At 25.2% G+C, this 14,134-nt stretch overlaps 2 protein-coding genes across 2 annotated transcripts in view; one reads left to right on the plus strand and one right to left on the minus strand.

The window, feature by feature from the left end:
- Positions 1-3,884, minus strand: part of LOC126905208 (uncharacterized) — a 10,354-nt gene extending 6,470 nt beyond the window's left edge. Inside the window, exons 1-3 of the mRNA XM_050684721.1 lie at positions 3,602-3,884; positions 1,035-1,244; positions 242-648 (exon numbers count right to left, since the gene is read on the minus strand). Of these exons, the coding sequence (XP_050540678.1) occupies positions 296-648; positions 1,035-1,236 (555 nt within the window). The 5' untranslated portion in view covers positions 1,237-1,244; positions 3,602-3,884 and the 3' untranslated portion in view covers positions 242-295. The remainder of the gene's footprint in view (positions 1-241; positions 649-1,034; positions 1,245-3,601) is intronic.
- A 4,938-nt stretch (positions 3,885-8,822) lies between these two features.
- Positions 8,823-14,134, plus strand: part of LOC126905193 (proton-associated sugar transporter A) — a 29,048-nt gene continuing 23,736 nt past the window's right edge. The window contains exon 1 of the mRNA XM_050684684.1: positions 8,823-10,484. The gene's annotated coding sequence lies outside the window, so the exon portion shown is untranslated. The remainder of the gene's footprint in view (positions 10,485-14,134) is intronic.

The raw sequence follows: 14,134 nt of genomic DNA on the forward strand, positions 1-14,134 counted from the left end.
TACATACATACATACATACATACATACATACATACATACATACATACATACATACATACAGGTGAAACTAATATAAGCGTGTTAAAAATGATAGCGTTTTATTAAATATTTTTTTAAAACTTATAGTTTTAAAATCTAGTTTTATTTTCATAGAATTACGAATATTATAAAAATACGTCATATCTAGTTTAAAACTACTTGGTTGATGTGGATAGTTTCACATATACCTGTAAAAACTTACAATTGAATTGGATGAGGATAAAATGTTGAGAATTTTCAATTGCCTTTAATAGATTTATTTTACTTTGGATTGACATCTGAATTTTTTTAAATTATCTATTGATTCATGTTCTGTAAAATTTATTGTTTTTAGAGGAATATCTTTTATTGTTCTGTGTGATTTTGTACCTGGAATCCAGTGTGTGTATTTATCTACATTGTATAAAACTATAGGTGGACGATTACCTAAACTATAAATGATTCCAGATTTATCTATATCGTTAAAAATATATGTCATGATTGTATAATTTGCAATAACTGCTAATTCATCATCATTAAACCAATAATTAGGTAGATAAGATAATTTTGAAAGCTCCAATAGTTCAAATACAGAAGTTACTTTTTCATCTTTCCCATCATTAAGTGTGTCTATAATTGCAAAAAATCCATAATTATTTTTGCTATAAATGTTTTCTCCTTTTTTAAATGATTTAAAATTTTTTAAGTTATCATTATTCTGATTATAATTATTGACTTTGTCTGATGTATTAATATCATAAAAATGTTTAATTGTGTTTATAACTGAATTGTGTTCTTCAGTTTTCCAATCATTAGTAACATATTTATTATTTTGATGTTATATTAATACTAGTGTTTATGAAAGTTAAAACAATCATTTGTTTAATTAATGTCCTTTTTTTTTATTTAGGCCTGATGCTATTCTAGGCATTGTTATATGTGTTTTATCATTTCAATTTTTAAGTTATTTAAAGCTTTTTAAATATTTATATATTCTGATTTTTCAAAATACTAACTTTTTGTAAATAAAAAGTAAATTACTCTACCATTAACATTGACTAGGATAGCATCACCTATTTTTGGATTTAAATTATATAAAGTAGGAGCCATGTTTCCATACTTGTTACATAAGTCTAAAGTTATACCTTTATTCATTTTACGGTCACCTGAAATATAATGTGCTATAGAGTAAGAATCATTCACTGTAAACAGATCCATTACTTTTTCTGAAAAATTAGAATTTGATTCATTAATATTTACTTTTTTATCAAGAAATATGGGTATCAAAGACAAAAACAAAGACTTTAATGTGAACATTTATTGATTCAATATTTAGGACAATAATCGTTGTTTCTTAAATATTTAATAGTGTATTGTCAGGACCATTTTTATTTAGATTGTTATGTGATTTAATCTGATTTTAGGTATCAAAGTATCTGTTATGCAACATATATTTGATCCTGTGTCAATCGTGATAGGTATTTTAATATCATTAAATAAATTATAAAACTATAAAGCGATAGGCTTGTGTTTACTGTGTGTTTTGTTATTGTTAATTTTTTGTGCTGATTTAAAAGGTAAACTGTTTTGTTCAGGACCGTCGTTTAACCGTATAATCGTTAAAGCTGTATAATCAAATGAATTACAAATTCGGCGAATTATTTGATTATCTTTGAATGAACAATTGACTAAGTCATGAGAATTTCTATAACATATATGACAAATAAAATGTTTAGAATTTTGAGTTTGTCTATTAAAATTAGATTTAAAATTATTATTTTGATTGTAATTATTTCTTTGAGGGGTTCATAACAATATTGATTTCGCCAATTTTATTTAAAAGTATATGCGTTTTGTGTGTTAATTGGATAACAGTTTTGATTAGATGAAAAATTATTGTTGTTAAAACATGCTTGATAATTTAGATTATAATTGCTAGGATTGTTTTTGTATGAGAAACTATTTATATGAAATTTATTATTTTTTTGTGAACCATAATCACTTTTAAAATTATTTTGGAATTTAAATGGTTGAGAGTTATTGTTAAATCTATTGTTTTTTTTTTTTAGATCTATTATTGATTGATGAAAAATTATTAAATCGAGAGTTTTTTTATATTGATTATTGTATTGTATTAAATTAGTATATTCATTAAATTTGTATTTTAAGTATGACATTTTTTCGTTTAATTTTTCAATTTCATCATTATTATTAACTTTAGTCATTTGATTAATTTTTTCAGTTATTATGCATTATTTTATTTCAGACGGACTTTTAGGTGTCTCTCTATTAATCATAAATTCAACCATTTCATAATTTTTTTTAATTTATCTAAATTAAAATTAACAAGAACACTAAAATATCTAAAAATACTAGACTTTAGATCTCTCATAATATTTCTTACTAATTCATTCTCTGAAATATTTTTATCGATTCTTTTACATAAAGCTTCCATATCATTAATATAAGCAATCGTTTGTTCATCGCCTAATTGTTTTCTTTTCTCAAATAAAATAAGTAACATATCGTTTTAAGAAATATGTTCATATTTTTCTTTAATTCATTCCATGATAATTATTTGATTCAATATTATGATAAAAAGTTAAGACTGAGCCTTTTAAATATGAAACTAAATATTGGGTTTATCTTTTTCAGTCTAAATATTTATATTAGCTGCTCTATCAAATGTTTTTAAAAATTAATCTACTGGTTCATTTATACCACCCGAAAATGTAGTTGGTTTGAAAAATAATTTTTAATTATCCATTATAAAATTGTTAATTAATGGGGATTGGACTATATTTCTTGTCGTTGTTAATTTTCATTTCTATAATACAGTGATTAACTCACACTTTTTTAATTTATTAATCCAATCTAAAGTAGATCTATGTTTTTCTGGCACATCCTCTACAATATCATCACTTGTTTCCTCTGACGCTGGGATTTACGCATATATAAAAAATATAAACATTTTTTTTATTATTTTAAAGTTTTATGCGTGTAAAATAATTTTTTGCTCATTAATAATTCTATAAATGCTATTTTTATACATAATGTATATATATATTTTAAATAAATTTATGTATGAAATTCAATAATTTTGGTCAATTAATATTCGAAATAAGTCCCAAAAATAATACACACTTTATGTGTTAGTAATCTTTAAAAAAAAAACACCTTAGTAAAATTTAACTAAGCCTGTTGTTGGACACCACTTTGTAGTAACTCTAAAGTTAGTTAAAAGTGTTAGGTATATGACTAAGTTTGGATATTTGGGGATTTGATCAATTCATGAGCAACGAGGTACTATCGGGACTATAGAGTCCGAGAATTTAGAACAATAAAGTCAAGTAGATATAAAAGAAATGATTAAAGTTCCTCTTATGGAGGCATTATACGCTGAGGTATTCTTGTAGTGGCCGGGGGTCCTAGCCTCCTATCTGATACCCAGTCGAAATATATGACCAAGCACTAACTTAATATTAATAAGTAAATTAAATAACTTTTAAATCAATTTATTGTTTTACTGTTCTTTACTCAGATTATTAATTCTAAATAATTGGGATAATACAAATTTACTTACTTCTTTTAGATAGCTTGTATAAAGATCATCGAAAGTCAAAATGTTAAGTATGAAACTCTCTTAAATTGTGCTAATTCGCACACACGAAAATTCTATAATGTCTATTTTTATATAAATAAATAAATTTCGACGCCAAATTATTATACATCAATATCGTATTAAAATGTACCGTCGACAACAGGGGGTCGCAGCTAGTTAAGAGAAACTTGACAAGAGAATTCTGAATTCCATATCGAATTCAAAACTTCAAAAGAGCCGCTCGTTTGCATGCTAGCTCAATGGCTTGGTAGATCTTTGCTGTGTAAGCAGAACTAAGACTTTTTGTATTATTTTTAATTACTACCATCATGGGATGTTGTCGTCAATGCTTTTAGTGATTTTCATTTTATTGTATTAAATTGAACATAACATGATTATTATTTTAAGATAAGATGCATAGTATACAATTATCAATTTAACATGTATATACATATACAATAAATAGTGTACAACAGTGTATATGTTATTTCAGATAAATTAATTATTTGTTTGTACAAAAGTTATATAAAATATAGATTATAAATGTTTCATTAATAAATGTAAAGATGTGCAATGCAAAGCATTACGACATATCATTTAGCATAGTTTGCATTTAAGGCAGACTTTTTAAATTTTCAATCTCTTAGAAGAAGTTTATAGAAAGAGAAAAAAAAGTTTTTTAAAATAATAGAACTAATTGATGTTTGTAACAAATTAACAGAAGAAGTTACAAAGAAGTCAGCAATTTCATTGACCAAAATACCTACATGACTGGAAATTAAATGGAAAAAATCTAATTTTTGGTATGAATTTATAACAGAGATGTGAGATATGATTATGTAAATAATAGGAGGATATTAGGTTGAGAAAGAATATGAAGATATAGCTAAGATTGGGAATCCCAGAAAATGTTATAAAATTTACTAAGAGCTGATATAATATATTGAAAAACATAAAATCTTAAAACAAACAGATTTTTTTAACTTTTCGTGGAGTATTTGATCTTCAATGAACATTAAATAGTGGTTATGTCCTTAAAGACGTAATATTCTCCTATACACGTTGGTTAATAATTTAAATAATAATTAAAAATAAATAATAATAAAATAATTGAATAATTATAAAATAATAATAATAATAATAATTTAAGCCCAACCCAAACTTATATAGAAGAGCATTTTTGTAATTTTGCTTACATTAATTTCACTAAAATAGGTGTCAAATATCTTAGTGATTCTTAGGAATTGTCACATCTCTAAAAGTGGTAGCTATGTGATAACTTTGCGATTTATTTAAAAATCTAATTATGGTGTAAACTGAAACTTAGTTTTGATGGATGTCAATAGAAAGATATAAAACATTGGTTCTTTAGAAAATAATATTTTTTAAGTTTATATTCTTTTCTGCCATTGATATAATGCTTACAAAGCATTAAATTAGATTCTAAGACAACTATGACAATTCCTGTTGTTCAAAAAAATTCCATATTACTTAAAAAATAATCACAATGTTTAGGTAATAAAAATTCGTCGGCATAAGTGTAAAAAACTGTGATACCCGATGTACTAATACACAGAGAAAATATTTTTTCAAATCTTATCATATAAGAATATTACAATAATATGATCCATTTAAATTTTTTTAAATTTTATATGTTTAATTTAATTTACTTTAAAAAAAATTTCCCATCAAACCTTTGAATGGTGTAAATATTGATTTATTTTCAATTCAATATATAATTCATTAAAAATTTTTATTTTCACTATAGCGTAAATAGTCATGCAAATATATTTTTACTCAGTTATGAATAACAATAATATGCAAAAATATTAATTTTTTAGAATTAAAATTATTAATATTTTTGAGGTTATTTTGTTTAAAATTATTTTTTTATTAAAATATCAGCAAGCAATTTTTCATTAGGTTATCATAGATAAAACTTTTAATACTAACAGACAACTATAGGTTCTTGAATTTACGGTTCGTTAATAATACATCAAAATTTTGAATATTTGTTTTTGAACTAAAAATCAAGTCGGTGATAATGAATGAGTTTTGACTGATCTAATTTCAAAGATCTGACGCTACAAGTGAATAAATGTTAAAAATTCATTTTATGTATAAATTTGGTACTTAGAAAATTAAATATAATAAATAGGTGTTTTAGTGGTGTATCTATAAGTTTTTTTTATATGAACTATTTTTTATATTATGGTAATTGTAACAGGGCCCAATGACCATAAATACATAAGCAAACTAGTTATCAAGTCACCTAAGGTTGCAGATATGTCACCGATTTATTAAAATTATTGCAATAATGTTGCGACAAACATGATAGATTGAATTTCTTATCCAAAACAACTAATAAATCTACAAAATATAAACGCATTATAAGACTGGGACACTGGATAAAACATAGAAAGTTACGTCAATGGCAAAAAGAGATATAATTATTCTACCACTAATATCAGCTCAAGTACCCTGAAAATATGAACCGAAAATATATCTAGGTAAATTTTTATACTTTACTGTTTATATAAAATTTTAAGTAATGCAGCTTATATACAAACTTAGCATAGACATTCCACGTAAAATTCCCTTGTGAGTAGATGTCATTTTCAAATAATATTGTGCTCATGAAATAACAAATGAAACAGTGATTATATTGATAGCAGTCATCATTACCACACAGCCACTTACTATAAATAAATAATAGTGAAACTTTTCTAGACATGAGAAAAATGATCACAACATTTATTTAAACAATGAAACTTTTGGAAATCAATTAATATAAAACGTCCCATCAAATATTAGATTTCTAAGGGTAAACAAAGTGTAAACACAAAAACTAAATTTAATTATATATTTAAAAAATATATACGTTTAGAATATAGAGGTTGAAAACGAATAAATAGTCTAAGATTTTTTATAAGGTTGAAAAGTTAAACATTCAGTTTCAAATATTATCATAGACGAAGAGTAACATATTTTTTTGGGTCTAAATAAAATTATCTTTCTCACACTAAAATATATTTTTTTTTATTAATAAATATGAATTTAGGCTCGACCTAATTTTTTATTTAAAAGACTAATAACCATCCTATGTAAGTGTATATTATTATTTTAAGTACTTACTGAAAATATTGATTGTTGATTAAAGAACTTTTTCATGTTTTGGATGTTTTAGTATATTTACATTGTCTGCGAGTGAAAATAAATGAAAATTGATTATATATTTTGCAATGAAAATTTAACAATTACTTTAATTTATACGTGGAAGATACTACTAAAACATGAGGAATATTATTTTATCGACTATAAGAATGTTTACTCTTGAAACAAATCCAAATGTATTATACTGTCTTTAAGTCATCTTTTTTTTATCAAAATTACTCTTATGAATCATATTGAATAACTATTTAGTAGCATTTGATAAAATTTGATGTAGTTTTAAAGTTATACATAAAAAATATAATAAGAAACAATATTATATATAATAAGGTAATTATAGAGATAAAGATTTAACCGAATAGAAATTTAACAGTATTCAATACTTTGAGATAAGTGACATATAATTTTACTTTTTACAGTGTTTTAGGGTACGTATTTATTTTAATAAAGCCATAAAAAATTCGTTGTATATGGCTGATATACAATGGCTAATGTCTTGGTGGGATCTAAAAATATATTTTTGAAGTTTTTAAAATTTTCAGAATAAAAATGAAGATTAAAAAAAAATTGAAGTGGAGAATCTTTTTACAAATATATAGAACATTAAATTGGTTTAAAAATCACAACTATGAAAAAGCCAATATATTTAATAACAAATATTTGTTTTATTTTTCCACTGAATAACAATTTTTTATTTAATATTAAAGACACACTATCTGAACTTTGTTAAATTATTTGTAATATGAACAGTTATATATTTTTCAGAATTTTAAACAATAACTGTTTTTATTATGAAAATTAAAAATTTGTATAAATAAAACTTAAAAAAAAATGTTTTCACTTATTCATATTTTTTTAACACATAGTCATAATAAAAAAATATCAATAAAAACTATATATATTTTTTACACTAGCTTTACCTGCAGTAATTTGAAACCGTTTGATCGAATAAATTTTTTGCGATTTTATATTATAGTTTGGGTATAGAAACAATTAAAAAATTTTGAATGAAAAAGAAGAATCAAGATCAAACGTTTTGTTGATTACAATGAAATTACCTTTAATAAATGTATTTTTACAATTTAGATTTATAGATCATAATATAAAATATTAATAAATACAGTGATGACATTTGGTAATTAATGTCAAACCAATCTTTACGATTTTGTTGAAAATGTAATAAAATTTTTGATTCGATATTTATTAATCGGAGTAATTATATGATTAATATTATACAAAAATTTAATTTGATCGATTCAAAAAAAATATTTAATGAGTTAATAAATCAGATTGTAATGATTTAGATACAAATACACACTAATGATTTATTTCCATATCGTCAAACAGTTGAAAGTTTATTATTCCTATCTTAAGTTTTAAAATGAGTTATAGCATACGCGGTTAATTATGCAAATCCATTTCTGTCAAATCCATCAAAGAGTCAATAGACTTTGGTTAAACGAATCATACGTTGTATTAAAAAGACAATTTACTATGGTTTATATTTTGAATTTCTGTAAATTTAACATTAGAAATTTTCAGTGACGCAAATTATGCTGAGTGTGAGCAAACACCGAGATCGAAGTCAGGATATATATTCAAACTAGGATCATCAGTTATTTCTTGGCTATCACAAAAACAGAACAGCGTTTTATTATCTTCAATGGAAACTGAATATATAGCAGCAATTAAGACGGTAAAAAGTATAATTTAGTTAATAAAACTTATTTACTTATTTAGCATAAAAATTCAATCCACATTATACATCGGCAATTAATCAGAAATTTGACTAATCAAAAATCCGGAATTTCACAAACGTATCTAATACTTCGTACGTTTGCATATAGATGTTCGTTCCAATTTATCAGAGAAAAATTTGAAACAAATGTTTTCAAGTTATGGTTTGTAGGAACAGAGGATCAAAGCACTGATATATTGACAAAGCCACTCCAACAGGATCCATTTGAGAATTTTGAGTCTGAAATAGGCGTTAATCAAATCAAAAAAATATTAATTAAGGGGTTATGTTGAAAATGTAATCAATAATTTGTTATTTATTTTGTTACTTCGTAATGCTAGTTATGTTAAATGCGTTATACTATTACTAGATATGAATTCATAAAGGGTCTTAGGGTTAATTTTATATGGTTGTATTTTATCATATATTATATTATGCTACTTATATTTCTACTTCAAGTAAGTCGTGTTATTGGATAGAACTTTTCGTAAGCATAAATACTTATATTGGTAGAACACAATTTTATTTATACATTAGTATAAGTTTTAGTTATAGTAAATTATTACTTATTATTTTATTGTAACTAATTGTGTTGTAATTTATCTTTTGTTGATCCATAATATAATCCTTTTTCAACGGGTTATGGGCCCAGATCACCAATGATCTTTTTAGAACATCGAATATAATTATTAACGGTAAAAATTGTCAGGTCTTAACGGAGAACTAGAAGGCCAAGGTAAGTTTGGTTTTGCAGTTCATATAATTGATCAAATTATAGAAGATTCAATCACGATAATTGAAGTATCGGATGTAAAAGGGTGGCCAATGTGAAAGTTCCAAATGGAAATAGTTATTAATTTGTACGATTTAGGTGAAATGATTACAGGTAATTGGGAAAAACCAATAAATGTGACGTATATGATTCGACTAAAAAAATTCAGAAAAAGGCAATGAAACGGTATCAAATCCATGCAACTAAAGTAGAAAATCAGCAAGGAAGTGTCTAAAAATTATTATAACTTCAATAGAAAATGGTCCATTGCAATATTCAGTTAATTGTGAAAACGTATGTTAAATGTGGGAAAAACTATTGAGTGTTTATGAGCAAAAATCTAAGTTTAATGTATATTTTACTAGCCGTTTTTTATTACAAGAATGTCGTTTGTTACAACAAAGTAAAAATAGCATGATAAATGCTGAAAAATCAACTGCGTTTACATCGAAATTTCAAAAGAAACTGCAGGAATATCCTTAAAAAATCAAGAAGCTAAAAATACAAATCAACCAGATAGTAACAATGCGTTTATAAGTGGGTCAATATTATAGTCAATAAAAAATGATTAAAAATGGATATTGGACACTGGTGCATCAGATCATATGTGTTTAAAATATGAGTAGTTTTAAAATTATGATAAATTAGAAAATCTAACTCAAGTGAAAATTGGAAATAGAACATCTATGTTTACTGTCAGGAAAGGTAAAATAGCTGTACTGTTAAAGGTAGATGGTATATAAATTATCTTTTAAATGTGTTACACGTCCCCGAATTAAAATTTAATTTATTCTCGTATGATTCAACTTTTGACAAAGGTCTAAAAATGAACTGTGATAATAACAAATCTGTTTTTACAAGAAAAATTGTTTGTATAGCGAAACGTAAAGATAGATTATTTCTATTCAGATTCAAAGTCGAAATTCTAGACAAAACGGTACAACAAGTCAACAAAGCTATCAAAGACCTGTTACAATTATGACATGAGCGATTAACACACCAAAACATACAGTACGTAACTCATCAAACAACAGTTCCATACACTCGGAACAAAACGGTAAAGTAGATCGCGATAATAAAACAATAGTTGATGCTGTAAGAACATTAATTCATTTAAAGAACTTGGATATTTCACTGTGGACAGAAAGTGTCAATTAAAGTAGTTTATACACTAAATTTTACAGGTAGGAGTTCAATTAAAAAAATTAATTTATCTTTCACCGATCCATAAAATAGTCCTCTTTCAACTGAATTCTATTTAAGACTGTGTCTTGTTCAATTATTATACTTAAAACTACGTATATTATTAGGTTAAAAATTTGTTATTTCGAGTTAAAAATAACTAACATTTAATCAATTCATTTTAATCCAATCGCGTTTTTGATTGCAATTATAGCAAAATTAATTATTTTTATGTCTTGTATGGAATTTAATGTAATATTATATTATTACTTATAATATTAAACTATATTATTACGTTATCATGTATACATGTATGTCACATATTATGATTATACAAGATTACCAAAACAGGGTTCTCTTATTTAAAATACAAAATGGCCAGTTAATTTAATTATGGGATAAAATCTACTTATTGTAGAAATTATTAAGTAATGCCTACACGCAGGACCCTCATTATAATTGAACAATTAGAATAGAAAGCCTCAGCTTTCAGGATCACGGTACGGATCGCTGGGCTTCCTCCTTCGGACTATAAAAAGCCATTTTCCCCCGTCTAAACCAGTTCTTTTGACGATTTTAAAATACACAAAATCTAAGACACTCTACTCAAGATTTCACTATCTGGGACTTAGTCGTTTTTTTAATTAATTTGGACTTAGAATATTTTTCTTTAAAACTAAATGACACTTAGAAATTTCAAAATGAATTTTTATTGGTGAATCTTTTAATTTAATTCAATTTGTTCATTATATAATAATGTTTTATTTTTCTTATCGTGGAAATAAATATCAAGCAATATTTTAAACATTAAATATATTTTTTAATTATTTTATTTTAATAATAAATCCAACCCAACTTAAAATTTTTATTTAATAGTAAACATTTATTGTTTTCTTATTGGGTGCTAGTTCTGAGCTTAATGTCTTTGTTCTAACGAAAATCGTGCCGGCGGACAGAGCTCAAGGTCACAATTTTGTCAGTTAATACTGAGAATTAAATTTATTTATTTATAAATTTATTGGATTAAGTGTATTGCAACTCTATACTGACTAGATTGCTAGTCATTGAGCTTAATGTCTTTGCTTTAACGAGCATCGCGCCGGCGGACAGAGTAAAGATTGCAACTAGATATTATTCTAGAATTAGGTATATTAGGTTAAAATATATTTGTAAGCCAATGTGTATTGGGTAGCTAGCTTAATGTCTTTGTTCTAACAAACATCGTGCCGGCTGACAGCGCAAAGAATCTTACGAATATATTTTAGGTGTTTAATTTTTGTCTTGGTGATTATTGTGCAGCATCCTTTCAAGGCGCTAGCACCGGGACACATTGGGCCACCACAATTACGCCTAGATAAATTTTTTACATGGATACAAATATTTTTGAATCTTGTTTTGACCAAAACAGAGGAAGATTTAAAAAATATTGGTGTCAATCTCTCAATAAAATATACTCTCTCAAAAAGAAAATTTATTCAACAAACATAAAAAATTAATAAGGACATATAAATTATATTTCTTATAAAATATAGAGTGTTTAGAATCTTTTACAAGTAAAATCAGTCATAGATTTTGTGTAATTAAATTGTATTATTTAAAATTTGAATCATTTTCGCATGTTTTATATTGACTATATGACGTGTAGTGTAAATCATATAAGTAGTGCATTTAATACCAAAATCAACATTAGATTACTTAAAATATTATTTCATTACATAGAACGTAAGGTAAGTACAATTTAATCTGTGCTTTCGAACCTCCAACAATCTATTTGCGTGTAATAAACCATTAAATAATTAATAAGAGCATTAATGAATTAAATAAAATTACAGTAGAATCTCGGTAATCCAACACATATCAGACCACGCTACTGCCGGATTAACGAAAACGCCGGATTAATGGGGAGTTCACAAAAAACGCATTTTTACTAATTGAATTTTACATTTTTACTCATATTAAAAAATTAATAGTCTTATTGTATTNGTGTCTGTTACCACTTTTTCTCAGCTCTCACCGAACCGATTTCTTTCAATGATACGTCAAAAGATCACAAATCGTATCTAGCCGAAGACATTACCCTCAAAAATTGAAAAAAATTCCCTCGTTCCCCGTAAATAGGGTCAACCTCCAAAAAAATTACAAATTTAAAAATCGCTAATTTTCGAAATTTTTTCAATTTTTAGCTTCGATGCGAAGCTGAGAAGGTATTGGTTTTACTAAGATGTGTTTTTTTTTTTTTTTTTTGTGACTGTTACCACTTTTTCTCNTTTTTTTTTTTGTGTCTGTTACCACTTTTTCTCAGCTCTCACCGAACCGATTTCTTTCAATGATACGTCAAAAGATCACAAATCGTATTTAGTCGAAGAAATTACCCTTAAAAATTGAAAATTTTTCCCTCATTCCCCGCAAATGGGGGAAATATCCATAAAAATTACAAATTTNTTCCCTCGTTCCCCGTAAATGGGGGAAACCTCCAAAAAAATTACAAATTTAAAAATGGCTAATTTTCGAAATTTTTTCAATTTTTTTTACTAAAAATTGCCGTAACTTTTTTAAAAATAAACATATCAATATAATTATTTTTTTTATAGATGCATGATGTCATTACCTATCATTTGTTATATTTTTTTATAAATCTGACTTTTAACCTGCCCACAGGGGAGGATTTAAAATGACAACTTTTTTACAAAAAATTAATTTTTTCAACTTAACTTTTGAAAGTGTTCCGGAAGGTCTGACACTTTTATATATATCTTAAATTAAAGCTAATGTAATATACTTTATAATGGTAAAAAAAAATTTTATTTTATCTTCATGGTGAAAACAGACATTAAACTTAATAAAAAAAATACGATTTTTGTAAAAAAATTCTTTTTTATATTTTTAACTTTATAATGCTATAACTTCTCGAAATATTTATGGATCAATATAATTCTTTTTTTTGTAGATGCATGATGTCTTTACCTATCATTTGGTATATTTTTTTTATAAATCTGACTTTTTACCTGCCTACAGGGGGGGATTCAAAATGACAACTTTTTCACAAAAAATTGACTTTTTCAACTTAAATTTTGAAAGTGTTCCGGAAAGTCTGACACTTTTATATATATCTTAAATTAAAGCTAATGTAATATACTTTATCATGGAAAAAAAAAATTTCGGACTTTATTTTATCTTCAAGGTGAAAATGGCTACCAAATGCTATTATTGTGTGAAAATTCTCAATTTTATTTTTTACATTTTTAACATTATAATGCTATAACTTATTGAAAAGTGTATTGATCAATATAATTTTTTTATGGGAAATACTATTTTTTAATAATCCCTTTTTCATTCGACATACTTTATCTTAATCAGGATATTAATAAGGAACTAGCAGTTTATGAAGCTTTTGGAATAATCCACCAATTTTTTAAAATTAAACACTATCTAAAGATTTGCATCGAAGCGTTTTTTTTTGATAGTGATTTTAATCACTGTCAGATATCATTATACTTGATCCAACTATGCACGTCACCACTGTGCCGCGACCCCCCTGTGCTGGGTTTTTTTACTTAAAATTGCTATAACTTTTTTAAAAATAACCGAATCAATATAATTTTTTTTATAGATGCTTGATGTCCTTACCTATCATTTGGTATATTTTTTTTAT

This window comes from Daktulosphaira vitifoliae, unplaced genomic scaffold (genome assembly GCF_025091365.1).
Source record: "Daktulosphaira vitifoliae isolate Bord-2020 unplaced genomic scaffold, ASM2509136v1 Scaffold_4, whole genome shotgun sequence".
Taxonomy (NCBI): domain Eukaryota; kingdom Metazoa; phylum Arthropoda; class Insecta; order Hemiptera; family Phylloxeridae; genus Daktulosphaira; species Daktulosphaira vitifoliae.